Raw genomic sequence first — 25,142 nt, 5'->3', positions numbered from 1 at the left:
GTAATAGATAAATAAATTGTACAAGACAAAGTGTAAGACTGCTTTATTCCAAATTTATAACTGGATACATACATACATATCATCACGTCTATATCCCTTGTGGAGTAGACAGAGACAAACGTCTCGAAAAGACTGACAGGCCACGTTCAACTGTTTGGCTTAATGATAGAATGAGATTCAAATAGTGACAGGTTGCTAGCCTATCGCCTAAAAGAAGGATTTCACGTTAGCCTATGCTTTATTTGCCTTATACGACCTCCGTAGGAAAGAGATGGACTGGTCCTTTTCCTTTTTGTGCCGGGAACCACACGGCAAAAAAAAGATCAATAGATATACTAACTTATTTATACAACAAACTTATAAATACGTTAATCTTGCAGCCAAGTCATCGTTCTATGACTTGTGCCAACTCTCACCAAACAGTGTGGGTACCGAAATTCACGAGTTGGTCCGGCAATTTGGGTTCCCCATCAATCATCGGAACCCAATGCGAGGGTGTTCCCGACGGGAAAATAATGACTCCGGCCAAATTAAAACACTGATTGCGGCGTTATGTTGAATTTGCATAGTTTTAATTAGATTTTGAGGCGCGGAATATAGTTAGCTATTCGCTAGCTCGCGAAGTTAGTGTGGGCAGAATTTTGATAACTGAAGTCGTACGAGTATGAAAAGCTTGGTAATAGTTTGATTACAGTTTGAACATACATACCTACATATGGTCACGTCTATATCCCTTGCGGGGTACACAGAGCGAACACTCTTAAAAAGACTGAATAGCCACGTTCAGCTATTTGGCTTAATGGCACATTATTACACGATGATGATGATCAATTACTATAACCTGGCACCAATAAAAAAATGAATAGGACCAATCCACCTCGTTGCCATGGATGTCGTAAAAGGCGACTAAAGGATAGGCTTATTAACTTGGGATTCTTCTTTTAAGCGATGTACTAGCAACCTGTCACTATTTGAATCACAATTCTATAATTTTGCTAAACAGCTGAATTGTTGGCTCTATCCTCCCCGCAATATAGACGTGATTATATATATGTATGTATGTATGTATACTTGTACAAAATAAGTACGAATTTAATATAATAATAGAAAATACGATGTAAGCATTAGGCAGACAAAATATTTAAGTGCTTTGTTATGTTGTAACGTTCCTTTTAATTTATTATCATACATACATACATAAAATCACGCCTCTTTCCCAGAGGTGTAGGCAGAGACTACCTCTTTCCACTTGCCACGATCTCTGCACACTTCCTTCGCCTCATCCACATTCATAACTCTCTTCATGCAAGCTCGGCGGTTTCGGGTACTTTTGACCTGACCCTTTACCAGGACGTCCTAAATTTGATCAAGATATGTTCGTCTTCCCACTCCGACCTTTCCCTCCACACTCTCCTTGTATATCTGCTTAGTCAACCTGCTTTCATTCATCCTCTCCACATGACCAAACCATCTGAACATACCCTTTTCTATTCCTGTAACTAGATCTAAATATAATAAACATTCAATAAAAATACATAATACTGAAAAAAAGCAAAATATTCGACTGAAAATGTGCCTAATTCTTATTTTCAGCGCCGCTTCGCGAAAATCTGAAGAGATTATTATTAAAATGATAAACGGCGCGATCAACAGAGATTAGTTTCAGCAATTTGATAGGTTCCCATTAACAGGCAAAATTAATCCCTAACGATGCTACGAATATTATTTTCTGTTAAATTTCAACATTGAATTAATATTTGCGCACAGAAATAACATTGTGATTCTAAAGGATTGAAATTGCCTCGCCCATTTTCAGCTTTTAAGCATTCAATAGTGCATCTATAGATGTATTTTAATCCTCAAAATATAAGCATTTATCTTCATTCTTTTTTTATGAAAAGTGTGCGTAAAAAGTAACAAATATACTCATAAAAATTTACTTTTGCATGTTTAAAGCATGAATTCTCACTAATCAATTAGGTTCGTCTATGATAAAACGTCTTGCGTTACTGATTGACTGACTGACAGATAACGTACAGCCGAAACACCATAATGTAAGACGCTAGAGTTTGACATAATATCATTATATATGTCACCGCAAAATAACAAGAACCTCGAGTTCATAAATTTCCTGGCAAGTTTATAATCTTTTGTAGGATTCTAACCGAGAGATCAATTGTATTTTACTTTTGATTTATTGTATTAGTTTACGTCCAAATACTATATCTAGTATATATCCTATAGTATATACTATGCTATACTATACTATATAATACATTAAACTGACATATACACATATGTATATATATATTTATAGTATAGCATAGTACTATATATATATATAGCTTAGAGAATGTAGAAAAATTTAATACCTACTTTAAAAAGTAAAAACGTACTCCTTTGAAAGTTTAAGACCACAGTATGGGATAGATTCCCGGAATACCCACAGGAACGGTAATGAAAGAGATTTTTTCATTACACGCTCAACTACTGGCCATCCAGTACTGTAAAAAGTAAATACGGAAATATATTCCCGATAGGATTCTCATGCGAGTTCAAAGCGAATGAAAAAAGACTACAAATCGGACAGTCAGTATCGATTTGCGACTCGAATAAAGAAGCAAAATGTTCCATCCGATTTCACCGAATAACTGCGATTCGGACTCTCAAAATGTAGGGCATTTTTAATTTTTTTTTTTTTTCAAATACAATTTTATTTTTTAAGCTAAAATACCGATCAAAGTTATATTTATTCATTTATTTAGAGATACCAACGGAACATTAAGATTAATTTATTGTTACATATTAAAGTTACTCGTATGAAAAGGTAAATTTTGTATAGATTCGTGCTTTTCAGGACAAGGTTAAAAGAGAAAAGAAATAATTAAAATAACATTTATTAATAAAGACATTAATACCTACTTATTAAGAAGAAACATCAAGGGAAATTACTCTGAAATTCAATTTGCAAGACAGCTATTCAGATTAGAAATAATAAGAAGAAATATTAGTCAGTATGGACGGTTGTAAGTTGTGAATATTCCAACGTCCATGTTTGGTTTCCTTCCACCCGAAGGTTGACTGGAAGAGACTGCATTAGCGACAAGTCCGCCTTTGTACCATCTCTGTCTGTTTTGTGCTGTTTTGTATGTTTTACTCTTATAGTGCAATAAAGAGTTGTAACTATCTTATAATATAACTCCAACTGGTAAAATAACCGCGTGGTTCCTTCCATCTCTTTCCCATGGATGTTGTAAAAGGCGACTAAGGGATAGGCTAACAAACTTGGGATTCTTCTTTTAGGCGATGGACTAGCAACCTGTCACTATTTGAATCTCAATTTTATCATTAAGCCAAACAGCTGAATGTGGCCTTTCAGTCTTTTCAAGATTGTTGGCTCTGTCTACCCTGCAAGGGATATAGACGTGATTACCTATATGTATGTTTGTAGAAAAAGAGACTAATCGTTTTGTACGTGGAAATTGTATACGAAAGTCCTTGGTATTTCATCTTAATTAACTTAAATTAGTACAAGAATATTGTGCCATCAGAATGATTGTCCATCTTCAGGGTGGGGGGTGGGGGGTCCCTCTCTAATAAATACGACCTTAATCTAATGAGACCTGTGCTGGCTATAGAAGAACATACTGCGGCGATGAGTAACCTGAAACATATATACTTAGGTTACTAATGTCCATCGTGGTGAAATGCCTGCGATCCCATGATGCCCTCAAAATGGCAAGACAGTGCACGGAAGGGTTTTAGTGGGTAGGCTGGTACATTAGGTGCCAGGAGTCCCACACTCTCCCGGGTGAAGACCCGGGGGGTTGTCCGTAAAAAGGATTTCCCCTTCGATAACAAAAAAAGTCAAAATGCGTGTGGTGCAAAAAGGCCCAAGTTAGAATGCTAACCCGGCCATGTACTAATGACGATTTTAGAAGTTATGTACATTAGTTTTCATTTGACGGCCTCTGTGGCGCAGCGGTAGTACGCTTGTCTGTGACACCGGAGGTCCCGGGTTCGAATCCCGGCCAAGGCATGGTGAGAAACGAACTTTTTCCGATTGGCCTGGGTTTGGGATGTTTATCTATATATGTAAGTATTTATTATTAAATATAGTATCGTTGAGTTAGTATCTCGTAACACATGTCTCGAACTCACTTCGAGGCTAACCCAATCTGTGTAATTTGTCCCGTACCTATATATTTATTTATTATTATTATAACTAATATCAGTCGAATGTCGGTGGTCGAATTGGTAAGGTGCCTGGTTAAAATGCGTGCGACGCAAAAAGGCACAGGTGCAAATCCCACCCCGGCCATGTAAGAATGACTATTATCAAAGTTGTGCACATTAGTTTTGTGGCGGCATCTTTACGCACCAAGTCACAAAAACAAAATCATGCTACTCTATCATTCAAAAACAGCGGAAAGTCTAAATCGCGCAAGCGAAGATTTCACGGATTAGAGTAAAATGTTTACATCCTCCGTCTCAATCAAGCGCTTCAAACTCTCGCGCGGGTTGGGCTAGAAATTGGACTAATACATACATATAATCACGTCTACATCCCTTTCCGAGTAGACAGGACCAGACAGAACAGTGTCGAAAAGACTGAAAGGCTACGTTCAGCTGTATATAGCTTCATGGTGGAATTGAGATTCAAATAGTGACAGATTGCTAGTCCATCGCCTACAAAATAAATCCCAAGTTTATAAGCCTGTAGTCGACTTTTACGACAACCATGCAGTAAAGCTATGAAGTGGTTCTATTCTAAAGCGCCGAAAACCATACGGCAATCTAATTCCTTTTAAATTATATTAGTAAGTGCCGTGTTGTTCCCGGCATCAACAGAAAAAAGAATACGACCACTCAATTTCTCTCCCATGGATGTCGTAAAAGGCGACTAAGGGGTAGGCTTATAAACTTGGGATTCTTCTTTTAGGCGATGGGCTAGCAACTTGTCACTATTTGAATCTCAATTCTATCTTAAAGCCAAATAGCTAAACGTGGCCTATCAGTCTTTGCAAGACCGTTGGCTCTGTCTACCTCGCAAGGGCTATAGACGTGATTATATGTATGTATGTATGTAAAAACTTACCAGTAAGAGTAACCAAGCGCTGAGAACGGCTCGAAGAAGTCCAGGGCTATGAAGGAGAAAGCCAGGTGGGTGTTTAACCCTGACGACGCCCAGTAGATCCCAAACATCATCAGCACCACGACGCCGAGGATGGCTGTGACCACGTTTGACCACAAACAACCTAGAAAGACGTTCATTTACATTTAAAAAGTAAATCCAAACTCTGCAAAGTTTGCTAAGGTCAGACGAGAGTCGTAACAATAAATAACATTTTAATTACATTAATAAAAGTGCCGTGTGGTTCCCGGCACCAATACAAAAAAGAATAAGACCCATCTCTTTCCCATGGATGTCGTACAAGGCGACTAAGGGATAAGCTTATAAAATTGCGATCCTTTTTTTAGGCGATGGGCTAGCAACCTGTCACTATTTGAATCTCAATTCCATCATTAAGCCGAGCAGCCGAACGTGGCCATTCAGTCTTTTCGGGACTGTTGGCTCTGTCTACCCAGTAAGGGATATAGACGTGACTATATGTATGTATGTATCAAGTTGAAAATGCTCCCACGGTGACGGAAGAACTGTGTGGAAACCTGTAGGGTTAAAATCATTATCCTCCTATCATTAGCTCTTATATAAATATAAATATATAAATAAATATATATGGGACAAATTACACTGTTCCGCCGCTTCTTCTACACATGCGCTTTGGAAGCGATAGTAGTTATAATTAGATTTAAGTTATGTGACGTCAATAAGTGATACCTTGTATCCAATTTTGAAAATAAATCTATTCTATTCTATTCTATTCTACTGATTGAGTTAGCCTCGAAGTAAGTTGGAAACTTGTGTTACGAGATACTAATTCAACGATACTATATTTTATAATAAATACTTATATAGATAAACATCCAAGACCCAGGGCAATCAGAAAAAGTTCTTTTCTCATCATGCCCTGGCCGGGATTCGAACCCGGGACCTCCGGTGTCACAGACAAGCGTACTACCGCTGCGCCACAGAGGCCGACTATATGAGGTGAGGAGAGAGGTGACAACCTCTCTGGAGAGAAATCCGAGGTGCCATTTGTCTACGATCCTGCATTAGGCAAGACAGGTTTTTACACGAAACCTCTCTTGAACTATATTTGAAACATATGGAAATCTAAAACGATACGTGCAAGAGACTTTGAGTAGGAGAGTGTAATGAAAAGGAGTTAAGGTCTGATTGCTAAACGGATATTTCTCAAGGACTCTTCGTTATACATACATACATAAACATCTCGTCTATTTCCTTTGCGGGGTAGACAGGGCGGGATATATAATTAAATGAGAATTTGACGAAATAATTCGTATTGAAATCGTTAGTTTTACATTAATTCATGTTTTTTAATGAAGACAATGTGCATTCGTCCACCATTTAGATTTAAGAGATCTATATTTGTTAATTGAAATCCTGCTGCAGTGTAGTTTGTTCCGCGGCTTTTCTACACATGCGCTTTGAAAGCGTTGGTAGTTACAATTAGATTAAAGTGATGTGACGTCAATAAGTAATACCTTGTACCTATACAATTTTGAAAATAAATGTATTCTATTCTATTCAAGATTTTGTTCACCCGGCAGTCCAAAAATGGGTTCAGTTGGATTCTTGGTCGCGTTGATGATGGCCAGCAGTGCTGATATGGCGGCGAAGAGAAGTTGTAGACATAGCAACATCACGACGAACAGATAGAACACGAACGATATCACCGGCGGAGTTTCAACTGTTATAAATAAGTAAATATAAGTGCCGTGTGGTTCCCAGGCATCAATAGAAAAAAGAATAGGACCATTCCATGGATGACTTAAAAGGCCACTAAGGGATAGGGATTCTTCTTTAGGCGATCGGCTAACATCCTGTCACTATTTGAATCTCAAATCTATCATTAAGCCATCAGCTGAACGAAGCCTATCAGCCTTTTTACTGTTGGCTCTGTCTACTTCGCAAGGGATAAAGGCGTGATTATATGTATGTATGTAAATAAGTAAATATATACGGGACAGATTACACAGATTGAGTCAGCCTCGAAGTAAGTTCGAGACTTGTGTTAGATACAAACCCAACGATACTATATTTTTAAATAAATATTTACCTATATATAAGACCCAGGCCGATCATCAAATCAGAGAAAGTTATATATAAGTAGAGGCCGCCCGCGACTTCGTCCGCATGGAAACCGTATCAATCCGTGACTAAACACCGGGATAAAAAGTAGCCTATATGTTATTCTGGGTCTTCAGCTACCTACATACATTTCAGCGTAATCGGTTCAGTAGTTTTTGCGTGAAAGAGTAACGAACATCCATACTGACATTCTCACAAACTTTCGCATTTATAATTTGTCCAATATATAATTATACGTTTAATGCATGATATAAAGCTACCACCTGTACCAATCTTTCTTGGAATATTTTTTTACATTTAAGGAGACAAGGTTTATCTGCCGCCCGCTGTACTTACGTGGGTTTGTGGTGTCGACTGTCGTTACAGAAATGCATGTAGGCGTTGGTCTAAAACCCTCAGCTAGTGCTTTGACCTTAAAAAATATGAGGTAAAGAAAGGACCATTGGTATAAATTAAAAGGATTGAGTTAAAACATAAATTTTTAACCTTTTAAACCTTTTGCGGCCATTACTTTTATAATAAGTAAGTAGGTAATTTATATGTAATTAAAACGCCGTGTGGTTCCCGGCACTAATAAAAAAAAGAATAAGACCACTCCTCTTTCCCATGGGTGTCGTAAAAGGCGACTATGGGATAGGCTTACAAATTTAGAATTCTTCTTTTAGGCGAAGGGCTAGCAACCTGTCACTATTTGAATCTAAATTCTATCATCAAGCCAAAAAGCTGACCGTGGCATATCAGTCTTTTCAAGACTGTTGGCTCTGTCTATCCCGCAAGGGATATAGACGTAACTATATGTTTATATGTAATTTAAAGTAAGTTATTTATTCCTTTTATAACTAGATGTGTATTATTTCTTGTAACTGTGTAAATTTCTAATCAATAAATATTACATACATTTATACTATCATTAATTCGTTATTAATTATCTAAAAAAAGATATATTAACGTATGTATGGTTGATCTACCAATTGCATTAAATAAAAATAAACCTTGTGTCGTATGGTTCCGACACTTTACAATCGAACCACTCCATATCTTTCCCAAGAATTTTGTAAAAGGCGAGCAAGGGATAACCGTGTTAACCTTGGCGTCTTCTTGGCGATGGGCTAGCAACTAGTCACTTTTTCAATCTCAATTTCATCATAAAGCTTGGCCGTTCAGTCTTTTCAAGACTGTTAGCTCTGTCTTTACCGCAAGCGATATGAACGTGTTTATATGTATGTTTGTATGTACCTCTTCTTCTCTGGCCGCTCTGTTGGTCTTGCAGCTGACAGCACAGGCATTGCTTTGTACCAAACATGTCACTGGAAACATTTTATATTAGAATTTATTGTAAAACCTACTAACAGCTTAAGCGTAGTTTGGTTTTTTTTTTTTTGGTTAATTATTTCAGTGTATCACTTCCTTAAAGTGTTGCCAACTCTAATATTGAGTAAAACTAGCGTGCGAAATGATTAAAAAGAAGAAAGAAAGAAATAAAATCTTCTTACATAATTGTAAGAAGATTATCTTATTAACTGTTAACAATATATTATTGTCTACATACATATATTCACGTCTATATGCCATGCGGGGTAGACAAAGCCATTAGTCTTAAAAAGACTGATTGGCCACGTTCAGCTGTTTGCTAGCAACCCGTCACTATTTGAATCACAATTCTATCATAAAGCCAAATAGCTGAACGTGGCCTAGCATAGACTGATAGCAGTCTTTACAAAACTGTTGGCTCTGTCTACCCCGCAAGGGATATAAACGTGATTATATATATATACATATATATGTGTATACACACATATGTATATATATATATATATGTGTGTATATGTATATAAAATATATAAATATATTCGGGAGAAATTACACAGATTGAGTTAAAAAGTTATTTTCACATCATGTCCTGCCTCATATCAATCAAATCTATTTATTGTGGAGCACAGGTAAAAAGATAATATAATTGTATAGGGTACCACTGAGCCCTGTCTTTACAGACGTACAATATTTACAAAACTAGCTGTCCCGGGAAACGTTGTTAAAAAAAAATTAAGTGTGGACAACCCTTAACACTTAGGGGTATGAAAAATAGATGTTAGCCGATTCTCAGACCTACTGAATATGCATGCAAAATTTGGTTAAAATCGGTAAAGCCGTTTCGGAGGAGTACGGAGACAAACATTGTGACACGAGAATTTTATATCCTACTACTATTATAAAGGCGAAAGTTTGTATGGATGTTTGTTACTCTTTCACGCAAAAACTACTGAACCGATTACCATGAAATTTGGTATGTAGGTAGCTGAAGACCCAGAATAACACATAGGCTACTTTTTATCCCAGAGTTCCCGCGGGATTGATAGGGTTTCCATGCGGACGAAGTCGCGGGCGGCCTCTAGTATAAGATAAAGTCAACATAAAAATTTAAATACAATTATCAAGTATCTCAGACTTACTGTACAAGGTACTGGACACAGTGGTAGCGAATACGCGGTCTTCAAACACTCCTCTGAAGAGTCCATAGCGTATAGTGCTGTCCTGGTTCTGCCCGTCCACTCGTGCGCTTGATCCTACCTGATATAAGTCTTATTAAATCCAAATCCATTCATCCACGGCCTTTGTGGCGCAGCGGTAGTACGCTTGTCTGTGACACGGGAGGTCCCGGGTTCGAATCCCGGTCAGGGCATGATGAGAAAAGTACTTTTTCTGATTGGCCTGGGTCTTTGATGTTTATCTATATAAGTATTTATTATAAAATATAGTATCGTTAAGTTAGTATCTCGTAACACAAGTCTCGAACTTACTTCGAGGCTAACTCAATCAGTGTAATTTGTCCCGTATATATTTATTTATTTATATAACTTTGAAACTATAGTCTATTATCTGCACAGAACACCGTGTGGTTTAAGAAACTAATATAAAAAATAAAAGGACCATCACATCTCTTTCCTATGGATGTCGATGATAAAAGGCGGCTGTGGGATAGGCTTATAGTCTTAGGATTCTTCTGTAGGCGATGGGCTAGCAACCTGTCACTATTTTTAAATCTCAATTCTATCATTAAGCCAGCTGGATTTGAACTGTCAGTCTTTCAAGACTGCTGGCCCTGGCTACTCCGCAAGGGATATAGACGTGATTATAAGAATGAATGAACACATTAATATAATCTGTGTTCTATGGTTATTCATTTGTCTGTCTGTAACAATTTTGTGTGCATAATAAGCTATTTTTTTCTGGAATTTCTTTTTCGAGCTCATGATCCATCCAGAGCATAAGACATCAACTATTTCTTATAGGCCTTGGATGTTTATCTATTTGCCATCGTTTAATATTAGGAGACACTACCTAACTTTGTAATAAAGTGAATTTGTGCCAGGAACCACACGGCACCAATAGAAAGGATTGGTCCTCTTTAATTAAGTGCGAGTAACTAATCAACATAATTACCACTTACCCAACTATCACTAGAAATTGATACAATAGTCAGCAACAAACATAGTACACTCAACAAAAACGCACTGAAAATGTAACCTCGCCGCGTAACCGCCATCTTGATTCCCCAATCATACTGATAGCAATTAACTACAAAAGCATTTATCAATGATAACGGATAGATTATCTATCGATAAATTTAGTCATTACATTGCTAAGATATTATTAAAGTTGAGTCACAAATAATGGTATGGAACTTCTTGAGTGTATCTTTGAAAATGACATCGGAATACACCAATTTATATTTCTTCAGGCTGATTCTTCTTCCTCCTGGCTTTTTGCCCCGGTTGCATCCTCACCACTCTAGAGAAGAGCCTGAAGCATGCCTTTGACCATGCATCTTAGACTGGGTGAGTCAGGTTTTTACACGAAGCGACTCCCATCTGACCTCCGCAACCTTTACCCAAATGTGCAGGTTTCCTCACGATACATACATACATATAGTCACGTCTATACCCCTTGTAGGGTAGACAGAGCCAACAGTATTAACAAGACTGATTGACCGCGTTCAGCTGTGTGGCTTAAGAGTTGAGATTCAAATACCGACAGGTTGCTAGCCCATCGCCTAAAAAAAGAATCCCATGTTTACAAGCATATCCCTTAGTCGCCTTTTACGACAACCATGTGAAAGAGATGGATGCCCACACGATCCCACACCGAATTTTGGGACTCCCATCATACCTATTAACTTCTGAACTAATCTTGCTGAAATTTTGCGAACATAAAATTAAGAGTCTGAAGAAAAACACATGGTACTTTTAGTCCCGGTAAAAGCCGTAGTTCACGTGGAATTTGTAAAAACCTGTACTTTTTGAATACTACTACAAATACGTACTATTATATAAGTACATGTACTTATAAAGTACTACTTAATTGAGGTTCAAATAAAACACAATCAATATTATATTAATGACTATATTTCTTCGCAGAAGCGTAGCTTTAAAATATAACTTCAATGCGTTTCATAAAATATACAATTATACAACATTCTTATAATTAAAATACCATTTTCATATTAAGTGCGTAGATTTTAGATTAATCATATTCTTAACTGAATACTCAAATATAGTACCACATAAAATAGCAAAATAATTTAAAACTATTTAAATTGGTACCTTCACCTTTCAGTCTCAGTTTCAGACAGGTTCTGTTTACCCCGTAAGCGATAAAGAGGAAGAAAGACTCAATCACCGACTTTCTAGCTCGTTGAAATTCAAAAATTATAACAGAAATTCCATATTGTAACTGAAGTTCTAGGGATATGTCGCCGTCTTGTACCGCTCAGTTTAGATAGAATTTGGTTATGATTTCATTAGTATTATGATAGCGATGTCCTGTTTAGCAGTACTTACTTACTTACTACTCTAGCTTTATATTTGAGTATTCAATGTTTACATTATTCAAGACTGTACCACATATTTGAATTCGTTTTACTTGATTCATTTCAATTCTATTAATTATTTTAATCAAATCCCATATCAACCAACTCAGCACCCAGTTTTAATAAATTGAATTCTATGTACAACAAATTATACGTTTTAAAGATAGATTCTCAAATAGGCAGATTTAATTACTATTATTTTAAAGGTTGCCAGCTCCTGCAAAAGGTACGCGCGACGCCATTTTTTTTCATCACGAAAAAAACTAAAGCTGTTTCGCTTTTTATTACGACGTGGAGCGGCATAGCGATAGTTCTTCGCACGATAAAAACGGCGTTAACTCGCTTTTACTAATAAGGTCAACTTTATGTAAATTTGTTGTAATGTGTTTTGGGGGTGTTTATATGGATAAAAACAAAAGTAGTGTCAATGGCGAATTTTTTGCTACTAGGTTACAGTACATTTGTTTTTGGCAGTATTACAATTTATATTTCAGATAACTTTTATTACTGCCTATAGAAAAATCTAGTCATACAAATTGATATCTCCGGTCTGATGCAAACGTGTATTCGTGCCTTAATTAAGCGTGTTTTATTATTTCCTCATTAACTACATTTCAAGCAACATTTAGTTAATTCATTCATAGCACAAAGAAACAATCACTTTATAGATATTCGAATGCAACTCATACCTACCCATCATGATAAATGAAACTGTTAGATTCTCTAGACCTAAGTTAGAGTCTGGGGCGCGCCTTTTTCCAGTCATTCGTAAAAAGTATCACTTTTAAACCAAAAAATTGTTACCACCTCAACTTAATAATTGATGCACGTAGTATAAGCCTTTCAGTCTTTTTTGAGACTTAAGGCTCTGTCTACCCATGAGGTCTACCCCGGATAAAGACGTGATTAAATGCACGTAGAAGACATATTTCGCAGTTGCACCTACAGAGTTAAAAAGTATAGTAACTTTTATTTAAAGCACTTGCTTTATCGTTCATACATTCTTTATCCTACCGGCGAAGCCAAGAATTATATAAATAAATTGCTCCACATATCACTACTTACTAATAAGTCTACAAATTTGTACCATCAAGTGAGGATTGCAACATATTACATTATGCTCAAACTATAAAAAGCTGCCAAATAGTGTTGTCGATCTATCGATAGTTGAGTTAAACAATATTATCGATAAGACTATCGATAGTATCGATAGAGTAGATGATTTTTGAAGTCAACAATAACTGTGAGAAAAAAGGTATAGTTTGTCAAAAAAGATTAACGAAAACTCCTGAGGTGACGTAAATAAGCTATTTTTTTAGTTTCACGCGGACGGAGCCGCGGACATACCGAAGTAGTCAATATTATTCCGAAATCTCTGAACCAAAGCCATGGTGCAATTCACACTAAGAACTCAAACACATCAACAACTCATCCAAACACTCACCACTCTCACACAACTCAACCAACCTATCCAACTGAGATCTGCTAAAACCGGAATGCTTAGCCACCACACACAACAACCTCCTATCCGCAAACGACATTCCATGTGAAACGCTCGAGTAATTACTAAAAACTCCCCAAGACACGTCTTTCTCGGCGTTTCTCAGGCCGTTTCTCAAAATGGCGGTGCACAAAGGCGATATCTTTCGTATGAACTGGTTCGAACTGGCTGAAACTAGTAAGGTTAAGACGCAGTAAGGTAGAAGGTGGGAGGATATTTTTCCACTGAGAAGATGGCATAAAGCTTCGAATATCCAACCGCTCAATACTGGCAGTTGGTCTTGGGATACCGCTGTTTCGAAGACCTGGAAAAGTAATGGTATATTAAATTTGATTGGTACAGCAGTAAAGCTTGCTTGGTCACAAGGATTTGGGCTAATTCTCGTTTAGACATGTCATGACAGAACTTTTTAGGGCTTAATCAGAGATATTTTGTAATTTTCGATAAAAATGTGCTCAGGAATGTAATTTTTATTCTATTTAATGTTAAAATTTTTATCCAAATCCGTTAAAAAAATATTTGCTTGAATGAAATGAAAATTAAATTTTCACACAGTCATATCATTACAATTAAAAAGGTTTATTAATATTACGTAATGCAAGTTTAATCAATATCTTATTGGACTATAAGTATGCGGCCAAGAATTTAACATATTTTTTAGAGCACATACACTATTTATGAAGCGTCGGTGGTGGAGTCGGTAAGGTGCAAGGTTCGAATCCCACTTCGGCTACCTAAAAAGCACAGGTTCGAATCCCACTTCGGCTATGTACCAACGACTATTTTAGAAGTTATGTACATTAGTTTGAATAATAACCGATGCTCTTACTGTGAGGGAAAACATCGTGAGGAAACCTGCACATTCAGGCAACTGGATGTGTAACCATGATCGATCCAATACGGGTTAGGTTCCCCTACAAAGGTTGGGGAGGCCAGACGGGAGTCGCTTCGTGTAAAAACCTCACTCACTCAATCCAGGGTCCGTGGTCAAAGGCATACCCCGGGCTCCTCTCCAGAGTGGTCACGATGCAACCAGGACTTATAGCCAGGAAGAAGAAGAGGAAGGAAACCCTATTTATTAAGCCAAAAGTTAAAAGAAAAATCAGAGATAAAATACCAACCTGATGCACAATCTCCGCGTTGAGGACCGCCCCCTCCCCCACTCTCTCTCTCTCTCCCCCCACCCCATATTTCACTCTCTCCGCCATCTTGCAACTCTCCACAAACTCTATCACGACTCTGCTCAACGTGGCAGCGGGCGGCAGAGTTTCCTTCAAGAAGTATTTCATAGCGGCCGCCAGTATTCTCTTACTCTCCCCTTCTCTTGTCTGTCTGAGAGCTTTGTATAAGAGAGTCAGACGCTCCATAGAACTCATCAACACGTCGGGATCCATGTTTGATACGTCCGTGGTGAGTTTTGGGCTTAGGAGTTTGTTGTCGGCTGAAAAATATGAACAAATCTTTATTCAAACTTGTTTGACGGCCTCTGTGGCGCAGCGGTATTACGCTTGTCTGTGACACCGGGGGTCTCGGGTTCAAATCCCGGCCAGGGCATGATGAGAAAAGAACTTTTTCTGATTGGCCTGGGTCTTGGATGTTTATCTATATAAGTATTTATTGTAAAATATAGTATCGTTAAGTTAGTACCTCGTAACACAAGTCTCGAACTTACTTCGAGGCTAACTCAATCAGTGTAATTTGTCCGGTATATATTTATTTATTTTATTTATTTATTCAAACTTGTTAGAATTTAGTTTATAAATGTAAGCGACCTTATTACTCTTTTTGAGGGGAATACAATTGTAAATTTATTTTTAACAAATAAAGAACAAGAAGCTATTTAAAAAAGGTACCTAAAAACTTATTTTAGAAATTATTTATTTTATTTTTTGTGTAAAAAAAAAACATTGCAACTTGGTTAAAACTCTTTATCTAAATACCTCGAGAAATGGATATCTAGGACCTACAGAAATTAATGGAGGCATGTGTTCAATTCGTTTATATCATTGTGTAAATTCATGTCAAACTAAACTCACTTCGAGTAAAACTGTTAATAGAAGTAAGAAAAAAAACCCATTTTCAATATTATTATGAGTATAATAGTATATACCTGAAAACAGATGTACCATCAATATTTGTACCGCATGCCTCTCTGAATACTTCTTCATATTCTCCAATAACTTCTCCATTATTGAATTCTTCAATTCTTTTGGTAACACTTGCTGACGTATCGTCATTGTTATACCCTGTAATACAATTTTAAATTACTAGAGGCCGCCCGCGACTTCGTCCGCGTGGAATCAATCACGCGGGAACTCCAGGATAAAATAGCCTATAGCGCGATATGAATGATATGGGAACAGGAAATGGGTATTAGTTTGAGTGCTAACCGATGCATTTACGGGGCGGGAAAACATGTGGCAAAAATATTAATAACTAGAGGCCGCCCGCAACTTCGTCCGCTTAGAAACCCCATCAATCCCGCGGGAACTCTGGGATAAAAAGTAGCCTATATGTTATTCTGGGTCGTCAGCTATCCACATACCAAATTTCATCGTAATCAGTTCAGTGGCATTTACAGAGAAGAATTAACCTCCATACATATATACTTACAACATACATACATATAGTCACGTCTATATCTCTTGCCGGGTAGATAAAGCCAACAGTCTTGAAAAATCTGATAGGCCACGTTCAGCTGTTTTGCTTAGTGATGGAATTGAGATTCAAATAGAGGCAGGTTACCAGCCCATCGCCTCAAAGAAGTTTATAAACCTATCCATAGAAGTTTATAATGCTTGTCGAAAAATAAAATTAATTGTAATAACCTGAAATCTTCATAAATCACTGAAAATATGATCGATTTATATAGCGGCATATGTGGCCTTTCAGACATTCCTAAGCTGTAGGCCCCGTCTACCTCGTAAGGGATAAAGACGTGATACAGTTTTTTTATATGGTTTTTGCAAAAGTTTTCTCCGTTTTTCAATAGGAATTTAATTCAAATGTATATTGATAAAAAAGTTTTGATGCTCTTCATAGCTGATGCATTCTATAGCATTATAAATGGCATTCACGATTTTGAAAAAAACGAATAGCTTACCTTAGCGACCAAATCCGCGCAGTAATGTTTAGGCTTTGACAGTAGAAAGTCGACTGCCTTATTTATAAACTCTGGGTGACCTAATTCTATCAATGTGAATAAAACAGTCCAGTACAGACTTTGTTCGTATAGGGATATCCTGAAACAATATTTTGTTGTCAATAAATAGGAGAGTGTGGAGGGAAAGGTCGGAGTGGGAAGACCTAGACGAACGTATCTTGATCAAATTAAGGACGTCCTGGTAAAGGGTCAGGTCATAAATACCCGAAACCGCCAAGCTTGCATGAAGAGAGTTATGAATGTGGATGAAGCGAAGGAAGTATGCAGAGATCGTGGCAAGTGGAAAGAGGTAGTCTCTGGCTACCCCTCCAGGAAAGAGGCGTGATTTTATGTATGTATGTAAATAGTATAGACTAAGGGATAGGTTTACAAACTTGGGATTCTTCTTTAAGGCGACGAGCTAGCAACATGTCACTTTATATGAATCTCAATTCTATCAGTAAGTCAAACAGCTTAATGTGGCCTATCATACATACATACATACATACATATGATCACGTCTATATCCCTTGCGGGGTAGACAGAGCCAACAGTCTTGAAAAGACTGAATGGCCACGTTCAGCTATTTGGCTTAATGATAGAACCGAGATTCAAATAGTGACAGGTTGCTAGCCCATCGCCTAAAAGAGGAATCCTAAGTTTATAAGCCTATCCCTTAGTCGCCTTTTACGACATCCATGGGAAAGAGATGGAGTGGTCCTATTCTTTTTTGTAATAGTGCCGGGAACCACACGGCATCATCATTATCATTATTTCCAAGAATCTCAGAGAAGAAAATCTCTGTTTACCCCGCAAGGGAAATATACTTGATTATATGTATCTATGTATGTGAGTAGAAATAAATTCAAATAAGAAGAAAGTAGCTAATGTCACTCCCGAACATCTATGTGCTAAATTTCGTGGAAATCAGTCTAGTATTTTTTTGAGTTTATTCGTTACAAACGTACAAAAATACCAATCTTTTCTCTTTATTAATATTGTGGATCGGATAAGGCATTCGTCTGCCATCTCAAATAATGACAGGTTGCTAACCCATCGCCTAAAAGAAGAATCCCAAGTTTATAAGCCAATCCCTTAGTCGCATTTTACGACATCCATGATTACGAGATGGAGTGGTCCTATTCTCTTTTTTATTGGTGCCATACGGCACAAGAAGATTGTTAAACATACATACATATTGTCACGTCTATATCCATTGCGGGGTAGACAGAGCCAACAGCCTTGAAAAGACTGAATGGCCACGTTCAGCTATTTGGCTTTATGATAGAATTGAGATTCAAATAGTGACAGGTTGCTAGCCCATCGCCTAAAAGAAGAATCCCAAGTTTATAAGCCAATCCCTTAGTCGCCTTTTACGTCATCCATGGCAACGAGATGGAGTGGTCCTATTCTCTTTTTTATTGGTGCCACACGACACAAGAAGATTGTCAAACATACATACATACATACACACATATTGTCACGTCTATATCCATTGCGGGGTAGACAGAGCCAACAGCCTTGAAAAGACTGAATGGCCACGTTCAGCTATTTGGCTTTATGATAGAATTAAGATTCAAATAGTGACAGGTTGCTAGCCCATCGCCTAAAAAAAAGAATCCCAATTTTGTAAGCCTATCCCTCTCCCATGGGAAAGAGATGGAGTGGTCCTATTCTTTTTTCATTGGTGCCGGCAACCACACAGCATTAAACATATTATCTGGAACTCACTTGCAATCTGGCGTCAAGTACTTCTCCACGGCGGCGGTGAGATGGGTGACCATCTCCTGGCCCGTGTCGTTGCGACAAGCGGCAGACAGTTGCAGCAGGCAGCCGTGCAGTGCGGCGTGACGTAGCGGTGCGTACGATGACGACAAAGACCGTAACAGTTTTTGGTGGACCGATGATAGCTCCTGTGACAATTACAAATATACATACGTAAAAATGGGAACGCCTTTTCCCCGGAGGGGGAGGCAGAGACTACATCTTTCCACTTGCCACGATCTCTGCATACTTCCTTCGCTTCATCCACGTTCATAACTCTCTTCATGCAAGCTTGGCGGTTTCGGGTACTCTTGACCTGACCTTTTGTCAATTAATGATTTAAATTAATCATTCTTCTTCCTCATGGCTTTAGTCCCGGTTGCATCATCACCACTCAGGAGAGGAGCCCGGGGTATGTCTTTGATCCTGGATTGGGTGAGTCAGGTTTGTACACGAAGCGACTCCCGTCTGACCTCCGCAACATTTACAGGTAAACCTTACCCGTATTGTATCTATCATGGTTATACAACCAATTGCCTGAAGGTTTCCTCGCGATATTTTTCCTCACCGTAAGAGCATCGAGTTAGTATTCAAACTAATGTACAAAACTTCGGAAATAGTCATTGGTACATGACCGAGGTGGGATTCAAACCTGTGCCTTTATGCGCGTGACGCAGTTTTTAATGGGGCATCTAATTGATTCAATTGCAATTAATCATTACGAGTAGTACCTGGTGTCTGTTAATTGTTTCAAACGACATCAGAAAAACCAAAAAATTCCCTTAGCCCCTCAAAACATGATCTATAGCCCCTCAAAATATGACCTTGAGAAAAGCCCTTCAAAAAAATTAACTTTTGCTCACCAAAAATGACCATTAGTCTACCAAAAAATTACTTTAACGCCACAAGAACTGACCTTTAGCCTTACAAAAAACAACCTTTAACCCCACAAAAATTAACCTTTGGCCCCCAAAAAACAACCTTTAACCCTACAAAACTGACCTTTATCCTCTAAAGAAATTATCTTTCACCCCAGAAGAACTGACCGCCTTAGCCCCTCAAAATAAAAAACCTAAACACCTCAAGAAAGTCATCTCCCCCATTATCTTTAACCCCACAAAAAGTTACCTTTAGCCCCTAAAATTTACTTTTAACCCCACAAGAAAATTACTTTAAATACCTATCCCCCCCTCCCCCCTCACCTGCAGCCCGTCGAGCCCGCGCACGACGGCCAGGCAGTGCGCCGCGGCCAGCAGCAGCGCGCGCGCGCCCGCGCCGTAGCGCGCGAGCGGCGCGCAGCCCGCCGCCGCCAGCGCCTGCGCCGCGCGCGCGCCGCCGCAGTGCGGCACGCCCGCCACCAGCGCCAGCCGCGCCGCCAGCCCGCTCGGCGCCTGCGCAGGGGGGTTTTTATATAGCTACTAGCTGTCCCGGCAAACGTTGTTTTGCCATTTAATAATAAGTTAATGTTAAGGGTGGTAACCCCTATCACTAAGGGGTAGATGTTGACCGATTCCCAGACCTACTCAATACGCTCACAAAATTTAATGAGAATCGATCAAGCCGTTTCGGAGGAGAACGGAGACAAACATTGTGACACGAAAATTTTATATATAAGAAGATACAGCCGGGTTATAGCCGTGCCGTGTGGTTCCCGGCACCAGTACAAAAAAAGAATAGGACCACTCCATCTCTTTCCCATGGATGTCGTAAAAGGCGACTAAGGGATAGCCTTACCAACTTGGAATTATTTTTTAGGCGATGGGCTAGTAACCTGTCACTATTTGACCAAATAGCTGAACGTGGCCTTTCAGTCTTTTCAAGACTGTTGGCTCTGTCTACCCCGCAAGGGATATAGACGTGACCGTATATATGTATGTATGTATGTTATAGCTGAAAACCAGCGCTTTGCTTATCCCGAGCAAAGAAATCCGCTGAGCTTATGACCTTTTTGAATTGCTGCGGCGCACACCAGCTTAGAATTAAGTTATATTGTGTACGTTGAGTTATTTCAAATAAATCTTTAATTTTAGCGGCTACAGTCACAACAGGGCGACTAAGAGATAAGATTACAAACTTGGGATTCTTTTTTAGGCGATAGGCTACCAACCTAAAACTATTTGAATCTCAATTCTATCATCGAGCCAAACAGCTGAACCCGGCCTTTCAGTCTTTACAAGATTGTTGACTCTGTCAACCTCGCAAGGGATATAGACGTGACTATATGTATGTATGTATCTATGTAGAGCCATAAAAGTATTCAATTTGACAGCAAACAAATGTGAAATGGAACATTTCTGAGTGATCAAAATCCACAAGATTTAAAATATAATCAGTTTCTTTAAATCGCCAGGGTAATAAAATTTCATACATTATTTCATATATTACTAACGGCAGCCCGCGAATTCATCCGCGTGGAAACCCAATCATAACGTAACAATCAATCCCGCGGGAACTCCGGGATAAAAAGTAACCTATATGTCATTCTGGTTCTTCAGCTACCTACATACCACATTTCATCGTAATCGATTCAATATTTTTTGCGTGAAAGACTAACAAACATCCATACTGACATAGCGACATACAAACTTTCGCATTTATAATATAAGCAGGATGTATCTCCCAACTCACCTTCGGCTCCAGCATCTGCGAAGTGACATCCATCAGTATTTGCAAACAGCTGTTCACATCGACGTCCATTTTTTTCGTGCGTTTGTGTTCCTGTCTCACTCTGAATGGGGCGTCGTCAATTATATCTGGAAATAAGGCAAGGCACAGTGCGCAAACGCATTCGTAAGCCGCCTTGGTCAATATTCGACAGTGTAAATCTGCCGCGTGGTTCCCGGCACCAGTACAAAAAAGAATAGGATCACTCCATCTCTTTCCCATGGATGTCGTAAAAGGCGACTAAGGGATAGGCTTACAAACTTTGGATTCTTTTGTTTAGGCGATGGGCTAGCAACCTGTCACTATTTGAATCTCGGTTCTATCATTAAGCCAAATAGCTAAGCGTGGCCTATCAGTCTTTTCAAGACTGTTGGCTTTGTCTACCCCACAAGGGATATAGACGTGACCATGTGTATGTATGTAAATCTGCTCATCTGTCAATGCTATAAAAACCCAATTGGATAATGACCTTATTACAAGTACCTTAAGCTAAAGGTCTGGTGAAGAGTACCCGAAACCGTCGAGCTTGCATGAAGAGAGTTATGAATGTGGATGAAGTGAAAGAAGTATGCAGGTATCGTGACAAGTGGAAATATGTGACCGTTATTTATGTATATATGTATGTACCTTAATCTTAAATCCAAAAACAGAACATCTGCTATTTATCTCCCGTCAGTCCACATTACACTCATAGAAGTCGTAAAAGGCGACAAAGGGAAAGAATAATTAACTCGAGGTCCATCTTGTAGGCGATGGACGAACTACTTATTACTATTTGAATCTCAATTGCATCATTAAGCCAAACGGCTGCAGTGCACGTGACCTATGTGATCTTAAATGATTTTTTTTTTTATTACCTGCTGCCAATTTGAGGTAATCAGTGTTGAACTGAGGATAGTGGTAGCCATCGAACCCGTCTGTTTCCAACGGTATCCTCTCCAGATTGACGTCATCGAATAGTTTAATGTACGACGTGCCCACTAGTAGGTTGCGCAGACGCGCCATTCTTAAAACAATTTTTTTTTTAATTGTCAATTTGCCGTGTGGCAAATTTATATTGGTGCCGGGAAACCAATATAAAAAAGAATAGGACCACTCCGTCTCTTTCAAATGGATGTCATAAAAGGCGACTAAGGGGTAAGCTTACAAACTTGGGATTCTTTTTTAGGCGATGGGTTAGCAACCTGTCACTATTTGAATATCTCAATTCTATCATTACGCCAAATTGCTGAACGTGGCCTATCAGTCTTTTCAAGACATTTGGCTCTGTCTACCCCGCAAGGGATATAGACGTGACCATATGTATGAATGTATTGAAAAAGTGAGTGCAATTGACTATATTATACAAGTTATTTCATGCTGGTCAAAAAATAAATACATAGTGTGCCTGATGCTTCTCGGACAATGCAGATTGTAAAATCAATCAAGGGAATGGCTTAAAAGCTTTGGATTCTTTTTTAAGGCGATGGGCTAGCAACCTGTCTTAATCTTCTTCATGGCTTTGGTGGTGGTTGCATCCTCACCAACCTGGAGAGCAGACCAGGGTAAGCCCATGACCATGGAGCCTGGATTGGGTGAGTCAGGTTCAACGATACTATATTCTATAATAAATACTTATATAGATAAACATCCAAACCCCAAGCCAATCAGAAAAGTTCGTTTCTCATCATGCCTTGGCCGGGATTCGAACCCGGGACCTGCGTCACAGACAAGCGTACTACCGCTGCGCCACAGAGGCCGTCATAATATAAGTGTACCTGTAACAAGTTTTTACGAGTATCACACTTACCCATCAGTGACATTCAGTATTCGTCTCGGAACATGTCTCATGCCTCGCCTCGAAGCCCCAGTGCTGATCAAAACCTGCGTGATGCCTCGTATGGCCCAATGCGGCCCGTTGCCTTGTAGGGCCCCGAGCAGACTTACCCACATTTCTTCGAATTGCTTCTTCGACGACCAACCTATTAGGTTTACCCTGACAAAGTAAAAAATAAAAATCGGTTGTCGTGCCGTGTGGTTCCCGGCACCAATACAAAAAAGAATGACATCACACCATCTCTTTCCCATGGATGTCGTAAAAGTCGACTAAGGGATAGGCTTACATACTTGAGATTCTTTTTTAGGCGATGGGCTAGCAACCTGTCACTATTTGAATCTCAATTCTATCTTAAAGCTGAATAGCTGAACGTGGCCTATCAGTCTTTACAAGACTGTTGGTTCTGTCTACCCCGCAAGGGACATAGACGTGACTGTATGTATGTATGTAAAAATCGGTTGTCTGTAAAGTCGGTTTACTGACGATAGTTAAACGTGACAACGTCCTAAAAAAATACAGATACACCACATTCACTTTTCACTGCACTTGATAGTCGACCAAAACATGTAAATGTACTATTTAGTATAGCAACTGTCCACGCAGACACATCGCTCACTCCAGTATTTTCAGGCGGACTCCAGGCGGATTGTGCCTCTTTGTCGCTCGTTCCGCGCTCTCGCTTGCACTTCAAGCCTTACATGGAACGCCTCAGAGCGAGGTAACGCCTCATGAGTCATGTTTTTCGTGCGTGCAGCCGGCTCACTCGAATTATAAGACGTTGTCACGTCAAAAAAGTTTACCCTCTCTCTCTCTCACTCTCTCTCAAATTTCAGTAACATTTTTTTAAAATGAATATATCCTACACACCTAAGTGAATAGGTATATCCTAGCTCGCCATTTTGATAGTTTTAATTTTACGGAAACAACGCACAATGATAATTTTTTCGGTACAAAAGCTAAACTTAATAGATGTGTTTCAAATTTAAAATATTTGTTAATGCAACGTGGAAGATGCAATCATAATAAGTATATATATATATATATATTTTAAATTTGTTTCGAAAGTTGTAATTCAATAAAAATAATACCTCATTTTTATCATAATATGTCTACTTGCACATTCAACAAAAGTCCGTTCTTTGAATGTGCGAGTAGACTTGCACATTCAAAGAACGGACGTTCCTTTTAAGGTCGAAAAATGTGTGAGCCCGCATAAAACGCGAAAAACTATCACTGTCCCGTTTCACGTCATAATAAAAAGCGAAACAGCGATACTATAAGATGAAAGTTTGTTAATATTAATAATTAACTTTTTAAATTAATTATATTTAGGTACCTAAATAGAAACGCTTCTAATACGTCCATATCGAGCAACGCTTGTAATGGTAGATCAATCTTGAGCGGCTGGTCCTTTTTCGGTGAGACTTCCACTGAAGGCCACGCTATGGGCGGGATCAGCGCTATGTTGCTTACTATGTCTAACCTAGAAAATATATATTACAACATATATAAGGTCCTGGCGGAACGTTAAGTTAAGGAAATCGAAGAGCTTGCGTGAAAAGAGTGATGAATGTGAATGTAGCATAAGAAGTATGCAGGGATCGTGAAAAGTGGAAAGATTAAGACTCGTCATACTTACCACCAGGAAGATTGCGGTCAAACGCACTCAACTCATTTATAAAAGTTTGCAGAGATCAGACGGGAGTCGCTTCGAGTAAAAATCTGACTAAATTAAGGATCATGGTCATTCGGACCCCGGGCTATATCCAAGAAAAAAGACCCATCACTAAAAATATATTGATTTTTCATTTATTCATATAATTACTTCCATATGCGCTGCGGAGTAGACAGAACTAGGAAGCTAAAAATTCTAATAATCCACGTTCAGCTGTTAGGCTTAATGATAGAATTCAGATTCAAATAGCAACCCAAATTAACAAGCCTATCCTTTAGTCGCTTTTTACGACATCCATGGAAAAGAGACTGAGTGGTCCTATTCATTTTTATATCGCTGCCTGGGAACCACACGGCAGAAATATATTGATCAAGCAAACTATGTATGCTTATAACTTTCAGACCTTGTTGTACTCATACCTATTATGCAAATAAAAATTTGAATTAAGTATATTAAATTTAAAAAATATATATTTA

The 25,142-nt window shown here is 38.6% G+C and overlaps 2 protein-coding genes across 3 annotated transcripts in view; both read right to left on the bottom strand.

Annotated features, from left to right (window-relative positions):
* Window positions 1–2,881: 2,881 nt before the first annotated feature.
* On the bottom strand, window positions 2,882–10,808 carry LOC106134604 (uncharacterized). Of its 2 annotated transcripts, XM_013334699.2 has the most exons (7): window positions 10,686–10,808; window positions 9,688–9,805; window positions 8,474–8,544; window positions 7,574–7,649; window positions 6,690–6,836; window positions 5,099–5,258; window positions 2,882–3,664 (listed from the first exon to the last, which is right to left on the bottom strand). In XM_013334699.2, the coding sequence occupies exons 1-7, from the start codon at window positions 10,779–10,781 to the stop codon at window positions 3,526–3,528; spliced, it is 807 nt and encodes a 268-aa protein (XP_013190153.1). In that variant the 5' UTR covers window positions 10,782–10,808; the 3' UTR covers window positions 2,882–3,525. The 2 variants fall into 2 exon arrangements, with proteins under 2 accessions (XP_013190153.1, XP_060806958.1); XM_060950975.1 differs by lacking the exon at window positions 6,690–6,836.
* Window positions 10,809–11,622: 814 nt separating this feature from the next.
* The window catches only part of LOC106134601 (uncharacterized), a 46,740-nt gene continuing 33,220 nt past the window's right edge, over window positions 11,623–25,142 (bottom strand). Inside the window, exons 34-43 of the mRNA XM_060950940.1 lie at window positions 24,328–24,474; window positions 22,965–23,150; window positions 22,033–22,181; window positions 21,140–21,264; window positions 19,714–19,902; window positions 18,479–18,660; window positions 16,709–16,847; window positions 15,716–15,851; window positions 14,727–15,046; window positions 11,623–13,909 (exon numbers count right to left, since the gene is read on the bottom strand). Coding sequence (XP_060806923.1) covers window positions 13,508–13,909; window positions 14,727–15,046; window positions 15,716–15,851; window positions 16,709–16,847; window positions 18,479–18,660; window positions 19,714–19,902; window positions 21,140–21,264; window positions 22,033–22,181; window positions 22,965–23,150; window positions 24,328–24,474 — 1,975 coding nt within the window. The 3' untranslated portion in view covers window positions 11,623–13,507. The remainder of the gene's footprint in view (window positions 13,910–14,726; window positions 15,047–15,715; window positions 15,852–16,708; window positions 16,848–18,478; window positions 18,661–19,713; window positions 19,903–21,139; window positions 21,265–22,032; window positions 22,182–22,964; window positions 23,151–24,327; window positions 24,475–25,142) is intronic.

The sequence above is a fragment of the Amyelois transitella genome, chromosome 23, assembly GCF_032362555.1.
Source record: "Amyelois transitella isolate CPQ chromosome 23, ilAmyTran1.1, whole genome shotgun sequence".
NCBI classification, from domain to species: Eukaryota; Metazoa; Arthropoda; class Insecta; order Lepidoptera; family Pyralidae; genus Amyelois; species Amyelois transitella.
This window is presented reverse-complemented; position numbering and strand designations above follow the sequence as displayed.

What these genes read in the sequence shown, in the direction of transcription:
- LOC106134604 (XM_013334699.2), bottom strand. Translation starts at nt 10,781, where the DNA reads ATGGCGGTTACGCGGCGAGGTTACATTTTCAGTGCGTTTTTGTTGAGT. An exon ending in TGTGTCCAGTACCTTGTACA is followed by an intron (nt 8,545 to 9,687) that starts GTAAGTCTGAGA and finishes AAATGTTTCCAG; the next exon opens with TGACATGTTTGGTACAAAGC. An exon ending in GAGCGGCCAGAGAAGAAGAG is followed by an intron (nt 7,650 to 8,473) that starts GTACATACAAAC and finishes ATATTTTTTAAG; the next exon opens with GTCAAAGCACTAGCTGAGGG.